At 50.7% G+C, this 7653-nt stretch overlaps 1 protein-coding gene across 1 annotated transcript in view; it reads left to right on the top strand.

Moving 5' to 3' along the window:
* The first annotated feature begins 614 nt into the window (after positions 1–614).
* The window catches only part of TIAM1 (TIAM Rac1 associated GEF 1), an 84664-nt gene continuing 77625 nt past the window's right edge, over positions 615–7653 (top strand). The window contains exons 1-2 of the mRNA XM_084306541.1: positions 615–696; positions 5717–6696. Coding sequence (XP_084162667.1) covers positions 5728–6696 — 969 coding nt within the window. The 5' untranslated portion in view covers positions 615–696; positions 5717–5727. The remainder of the gene's footprint in view (positions 697–5716; positions 6697–7653) is intronic.

Genomic DNA, 7653 nt, shown 5'->3' with positions numbered 1-7653 from the left:
TTTCATAAATTACACTGTCTGCACAGAGACATTTCGTCTGAGGTCTCTCAGTTTCGGGCTCCCCCCCCCCGCTCCCCAGCCAGCTTGCTGCCTCTCTGCTGCCAGCAGTGAAGCCGGTGTGGGTCGGAGGGTGCCTTTCTGAGTGGCTTTTTTCGGGCTCCTGCCCCAGCAGCAGACACAGGTGTGTGCTCTGACCTGACCTTTTCTGCTCCTGCACCAGACAGGCTGTCCCCAGCAGGGGCACAGCAGTTTCTGTAGGGATTTTTATTGCAGAGAGTGGCGGGAAGGGGAGCCCCGTGCCTTCTGCAGTCTGGGCTCCAGGCGTTTGGGTTTTTCGGTCATCCTGCTCTCCTCAGGTTGTGTAATTCACATTTAAAAGCAGCGTTTGCATGCTGTATTGAACAGTGTTTCTTAGGTAAGTGATGATAACAGGACTTGGCAGAATATGTCCTCCTTTATAGCTGTTCCTGCTAACCCTTTGTCTGATTCTGTTTTTTTCTCCCCTCTCTCTCCCCAGGTTTTTGGCATATAGTCATAGACTCTGACGAGAGAGTAATGGAGGCGCTGAGTGGCAGGTGCTGACAGCTTCTGCAATCCCAGTAACTGTTCATTTTGGTATCATTTGCAATTCTATACCTCTAAATGCCACAGTTCTCTTGGGGAAGGTTGCGCTGGATACCAGTATTGCCTTGGAAGGTACATGTGTGTCCGTATATTTTCTTGAGGAGTTTGCTGTGTTTGTATAATGGTTCGTGGGAGGGGAAAAATTGGATAAGCTGCATGTGGTTTATGGTTACACCCATTTAGCAATACAAAGGCATTTGAATTGCTATCAAGCAGCTACTGATGACATCCCTTCCTCCCTCTCTCTTCTCTCCTCCTCTTACTTGAATTGCCTGCAGGGCCTTTTTGGAGTCCATCCCGTGCTTTAACATATGTGAGAGTGGCTTACAAAAAAAAAAAAAAAAAGAAATGGCTGGTTAAAAGGTTCTTATTTGAAAGCAATTAAATATACTGCTGGAGTTTCTGAGAAACTCGGAGGCTTGCTGTGGAATTTCAGTCTCCCTCTTCCCCTTTTGAAAAAAAGCACATTTTAATTACAATAAAATGTGTACATTCGCACTCGGTTATTAGCCTTGTGCATTTTTCTATGTGGTTCTTGTGACTTCAGTCAAAATCTTTGTTGTTGGCTGGCAGATTTGCGCAAAAGTTTATTTCTGTAGAATCATTGCTCACTGTGGATTTAATCATTGTTCTGGTTCTCACAGCCTTCAAGCTCCGCTCCAGGAGAAAAATACAGATTTGTCACCAGGGCCTCCCACTAGAATCTAAATTTAAATTTGCAATCTGTTGTCTTGCGAGGTGCTTCAAATTTGGTTGGAAGTTAATGTACGTCAGGTTTTCTTCTGGAATCTAAAGGCCTAACTTTGTAGAAGTTCGAGAGTTACTACCTTGGGCTTATTTGAAATTAATATCTTGGGTTTGTGACTGCTTTGAGAAATACTTAACATCGGGGGGAAGGGAAGAGAAAGGAAAAATTGAGGTTTTCAAAGAAAACGAGATTCTTAGATGGGACCATCATCAGTGGTCACCTAGAACATGACCGTCTCCATCCGTAAGCACTTCATGTGACTCATCCAGCAAAAACTCAGCAGTTCAGCTAAAGTTCAACCTGTCTATTTAGAGCAGTAGTTGATATAGGGAGCATTGTTTTGTCCAAAGCTTTGCGGCAGGATTTGTGTTCTCCCTGCTGATATCCTAATATTGATAGCACAGTTAAGTCTTTGTTTTCAAAAAAAAAATAAAATCGTTACTGTCTGTTGATGTGTAAGCTGGCTAAACAGTGACTTTCCTGGCCCTGTGAAGATTTCCATGACTTTGACTTTTTTCCTGCTCTGAACTAGGAAGGAGCAGATCTTCTGGGAGAGGGAGCCCTTTCCCAGAGCAGCTGATATAGCTTGATGGTCAGAGGCTGCCTCTTGAGGATGTGGGGGAACAAGTTGCAACCCCTCATTTGCTTGACTTGGGTTGCAGATATGAATCTTGATCTTCCACGTTTTTGGTAAGCGACTGAGTCACTGAGCTGGTGCCTCTTCCAGGAGACGTGCCTGCCTCCCTGCTTCGGTTTTCAGATTTCTCCCCCTTGGAGCAGAGAAGCCTTTCATCAAAACCGGTCTATTCCCACGAAAAGTTTGGGTTTTGATGAATCAACATTTTCTGCTGAAAATTTTCCAACTGGTTCTGCTTGTGATACATGGTCTGTGCACACTAATCTCCACTGGCTTTGGAGAATAATTCAGAACAGATTTCTGACACGTCGCAATCCTTGGCCGTGCTTGACAGACCTGTTTAAAGCATCAAGACATGTCATACTTGATTTATGTGGTATCCTGTAGGTACCTTGATAGGTCTTTAATGGTCACCTTTGGATTCAGGTGGGTGAGCTAACAAGGGGAGCCTTTGTCCTATCAGCGTTCGCATGCAACTCCCATTAACATTACTCATTTTCTTAATTTGATACAGATTTTTTTCATTGAGTGTGCTAAATTCGGTTAAGCTGTAGACGGGCAGCATCTGGCAGTTGGAGCTGGAGCACTTGGAGACATTTCTGCCCCAGGGCGTCTGCTGCCGCCCCTGGGAGGGGAGGGCTGGGGCTCCCCTCCCCTGCCCAGCGCCTGCTCCTGCTAGCTGAGGACACTGCGTCTGCTTCAGGGCTGCCTTCCCACATCTGTGTGCGCTGAACGAGCATCTTGCTGCTGTCAGGAACAGGGAAATGCTGCTCCCTGCCTCTCTCTGTCCCCTCTTCCCTGTCCCCCATGTCACCCTCCAGCCACGCTGCTCCATCCTCACCGTGTCCCAAGGCAGGCTTACTTGTGCTGCTGCTGGCACGCCTGAGTTCCACTCAATCCCAGCAAAATAAACTAAAAAAGAGCCTTTTTTTTAATCTTCTTGGTTTATTTTCTGTTCTTTTTGTGAACTCGGCTGCATGATAAAGGCCTGAATGGGATTGGGATGACCGGTGCAAATGCACAGGGGGAGTTGTGGCAGGAATGGGGGCAAGAAGGCAGGAGGGAGTCCCTCCCACGGGGATCTGTTTGTCTCAGGCACGCTCGGCCCGACCTGTTGGCACTTGTGGATATGTGCACACCTGCAGCGTGTTGTGTATTGCTGGGCACGGCGGTGGGATGGCAGGAAGGCCTCTGACACTGTCCTCCCTGGGTGCTGTGGGCTAATCGCCCGGATGGGTAGCCAGCTGTCTGCGGGATTTGCAAAGGCATCCCCACCTGAAGGGCCAAGACACCGCATTAAAAAGGGACGGCTATTTCCTTTGAAGTCTGGCACTTCTCGCCAGTACCTAGCAGATACTTCTCATCCTGCGAAATCGCTCAGAAAACATTCCTGCAGCCCTCTGCGGGAGGAAGGGCTTCCCTCCTTCCGGGAAAGTCGTTTCTCCCTGGGGACACAGCCCGAGCTGCTCTTCCTTTCCTGCACAAGGAGGCTTTTGGTTAAGTTTTGCCCCTTCTGCACGGATGCTAGGTCGAGGTGGCGGCACAGCGCTGCCTTCTGTAGCCCCGAGTCTCCATCAGCGAGTGTGCTGGGCCGTGCGGTGCGCTAGGGTTGCTCCTGCCCTTCTGCAGCTCTGTCTCTGGAGGTAAAGAGCCACTCTTTAATCTTTCATGGTTTCGAGAGAGCTTTTAAAAGTGCTGTTTCTCCTTAAATAGATACTGAAGTGCTGGTTGCATGGCTGGAGACGGGGGGAAATGACTGCATGCTCTGATGTGCTTTGCAGCCGGTGGAAAGCCTGTCAAACCACAGTACGGTTAGCAAGAATTTTGGAATCAAAGCAGCTAAAAGCATTACCCCAAGAGGGTTTATTTTGCAAGAGGGGGAGTGTTGAGGTCTGGCATCAGACATCTGTGTGGAAGACAAAATGCAGTTTCTGTGCTTGAAAGTGTTTTAGAAGTAAAAGCTAGCTGACGTTTGTTTTTCTGTCCAGTCCATATCAAAGAACTGGAGCTTCTAAGGAATAATAAACCCTACCCAGGGATTTATAATGCTGTCATTTTTTTTAGATTAAAACCTGCTCTCTGTTCAGCACATTTATTTTTCTAAACAATTCTCGATAACCACGTCTCAGGACAGTCAATGGGAGTTCAGCCATTAATTTCAGTAGACACAGGGTATAGTTTACTTGGCACGTGAGTGTGTTTACTTTAGATACAGCAGTGTCCAGATACTGCTGGAGGTGCCTGTTGCTCTAGCGTAGAGCAGCTTTCTGGCCTCAGACGCGACCCACTTAGCTGGGCAGCAGAGCTGAGTGCTGCTGTCCTCTGCCTGCTTTCAGAAATGTTGCTGCACAAGTTCACTTCCACCATATGCGTCCAGAGCAGCCTACGGCACAACTGCTGTGCCTACGTGTACCGCGGTCGATTCATCGCTTTCTGTGTAACTTCTGTAGGGCTCATTCAGTTCTGTGCAGTAGTGATCCCGTGTATTTAGGTGGTGAGGCAGGATACAGCACCATGCTCATCCTCTGAGCATCTGGCTCAATACCCACTGGCGCATCCTGTGAACGGAGAAGAAGCTGCCCCAAGAAACTGAAGACTCCAGATTCCTGCCAGGAAGGCGTTCTCTTTTCAACCAAGACTAATAGAAATATCTCAAAATGAGGGAGCTTTCTCCTAGATTGTCTCTTAAAGATTAATGGACTATTTATCTAGATGTAATTGGCTTGTGTGTAATTCAGGATCTCTCCTGTTTAATTTTGAACAGCCACGTACTTTAACATTTACCTTTCTTACTCTTCTCCTTGCTCTTCAGCCAGAAGGAGTCAATACTACTCAAAAAAATATTTCTGACATTTGTTGAGTGAGATCACAAATCTTAAAGAGTTTTCCAAGGTTGAATCCAGATCCTGACTGCCAGCTGCTAGGTGGGAAACCCGTTTCGCAGGGGGACACGCACAGCTTAATACTGCAGGAGGCTGGTTACGGAGATGGGGACAGAAACCCAGTCCCCATGTTCCAGCTCTGTTTTCTCTCCACAAGATCAAAGCGCTTAGATCGAGCTATCTGCTTCGGAGTGAGTAGGAAGGAAAGGTTATTTTTGTATAGTCTGAGTCACTCATGCTAATGTATTTTTCATAATACAGCTTTCTTGTGTGGGGCTCTCTGTACCTGATTAACGTTGCACTGTTTTTTGTTCCAGAAATCAAACCTGTTATTACCTTGCTACCGAATAGTTGAGTTTGTACTTTGCTACTTGGTGCTGGTTCCTAGCAAAATAAAAAAGCGAAATCTCAGATAAAGGCATAGAGCCATCTACGTTTTGGCATCTCGTTACCTACAGATGACCACAGTTGTTTATCTGCACGGTGATTTTTTGAATTTGTAGTGTTTGCTAGAATTGCGGAGGGTTAGCTGATATCAATAACCAAGTGAGCGTGTGCCAAGCGGGGTTTGGAAGCGTACTTTCTGATAAACCAGCTCGAGTTCACACCAATCTTCAAGGTTTAGTCTTTCCCTTTAGTACAGTCCTTGTTCACCCCAGCGTAGCGATGGTCTGCCTTTTCGCTAAGTACTGATTTGTCTGATTTGTATCTCTAAGTTTGCTGCTATGGTTGCTAGCTCCCTTAATGAACTCTGTTGAATTAGCTAGCAGTGCTGAAGCAGGCCTTGCCTACTGTAACGGCCCCGCTCTTTCTCTTCCCTTGCAGACTGTGAAGCCATGGGAAACGCGGAAAGCCAGAGCGTAGAGCACGCCTTCTACGGGGACAAGCACGCCAGCCTGGGCCGCAAGCACACCTCGCGCTCGCTCCGCCTCTCCAACAAAGCCTCTCGGCGGACCCGGCACGCGTCCTCTGGGAAAATCATCCACAGGAACTCGGAAGTGAGCACCCGCTCCAGCAGCACCCCCAGCATCCCCCAGTCGCTGGCGGAGAACGGCCTGGAGCCCTTCGCCCAGGAGGCCGCCCTCGAGGACTTCGGCAGCCCCATCTGGGTGGACCGCGTGGACATGGGCCTGCGGCCCGTCTCCTACCACACCGACTCCTCCGTGACGCCCAGCGTGGACAGCAGCACCGTCCTCACCGCCGCCTCCGTCCACAGCATGCCCGGCTCGGAGGAGAGCCGGCTCTACGGGGACGAGCCGCCCTTCCTGGCCGAGGGCGACGGCAGGCCGCACCGCTACGCGCCCAACGGGACGGGCTTCATGGAGACGGCCAGCTTCAAGAAGAAGCGCTCCAAATCGGCCGACATCTGGCGCGAGGACAGCCTGGAGTTCTCGCTCTCGGACCTCAGCCAGGAGCACCTGACCAGCAACGAGGAGATCCTGGGCCTGGCCGAGGAGAAGGACGCCGAGGCGGCCCGGGGGACGGAGGCCGGCGGCGGCCCCCAGCAGCTGGTGGCCTGCCAGCGTGCCAACTCCATGAGCGAGCTGTACTCCCCCAAAACCCCCAGCGCCGCCGTCAACGGAGGCCCCCGCAACGCCTTCGGAGGCTACTGCCGGAATTTGGTGTCCGACATCCCGGGTGTCGGCGGCCATAAGGCGGCGTCGGGCGCCGCCGAAGATGCGCCCTCCTACAGCAACTACAACACGCTGCCCTGCAGGAAGTCCCACTGCCTGTCCGAAGGGGCCACCAACCCGCAGCTCAGCCACAGCAACAGCATGCAGGGCAGGAGGGCGAAAACTACTCAGGTAAGGCTCCTCTGTTCTCCGTGAAGTGGAAGCGTGCGGTGTTTGCTAGGCTGTTCCTTTTCCAGGCTCTGCTTTCATCCAACACCCCCTTTCCAGGAAGGGGCAACAGACGGAGGGGACTGTGTCCAGGCAGGAGCTGAGCTGGTTTCAGGAGGTGGCTCGATCACGCCAGCTCTCCCTTCCTTCTCTGCAGCTCTACACTGGGGCCTTTTGCACTCTGTGCAGGCTCAGGAGAAGCTAAATCTGCGTTTGCCACTAAAGATTTTCCTCTGTGTTTTACAGCGCTGACGGTGCCTTTTTTTTTTTCGGAGTAGCTTTTTTTTCAGATCACACTACTCGTGGAGCTCACACACGTCGTTTCTCCTCTCTGTGCCCTCCCTACCCCGTCTCCCCTCCTTCATGCATGCACGCACGCACGCACTCCTCAGCTCTTAGGGCTGGGAGCAAAGGAGAAACCTGTGAGTGTTTCCCCCCCCTTCCACCATAAACGCTCACTGAGCTGAAATTTCACTCTTCTCATTACCCGGCCTTCTCAGCTGTGCAAAGCATCACCCAGAAACATTGCTCTCCCCTTGGAGGAGGCTGCCAGTCCTGCAAGCTGCTGTGCTCACCCGCTGTGGACTGAAAAATGAGGGGGTTTGTGTGGAGAAGATGCTGCTTCTCCTAGGCAGGGAGAGCATCCCTGTGACCTTTACTCTGGCGGCTGCCGTGGGGGCTGTGTCGTGTTTTGCCCTGCTTTCCTTGGCTGTGTTCAGCCTGGTCGAGTCTCACAGCGCTGCCTGCTGCTGCACACAGCACTTCTGCTCACCCCAAGGGGCAGACTGCTCCCAGAGGGGTTGGGAAAAAGGGCTGCGACCCCCATCCACCTGGACAAGTCACGTGGAGCAGCCGCTTTGCGGGAATACTGCGCTCTTTTTGAGTGTTTGGCTGCTGCTAAATATAAAAATGACATGCCAA

The sequence above is a fragment of the Netta rufina genome (assembly GCF_964035555.1).
Source record: "Netta rufina genome assembly, chromosome: 1".
Classification (NCBI taxonomy): Eukaryota; Metazoa; Chordata; class Aves; order Anseriformes; family Anatidae; genus Netta; species Netta rufina.
Note: the sequence above shows the minus strand (reverse complement) of the source record. Positions and strands in the feature narration are given on the sequence as shown.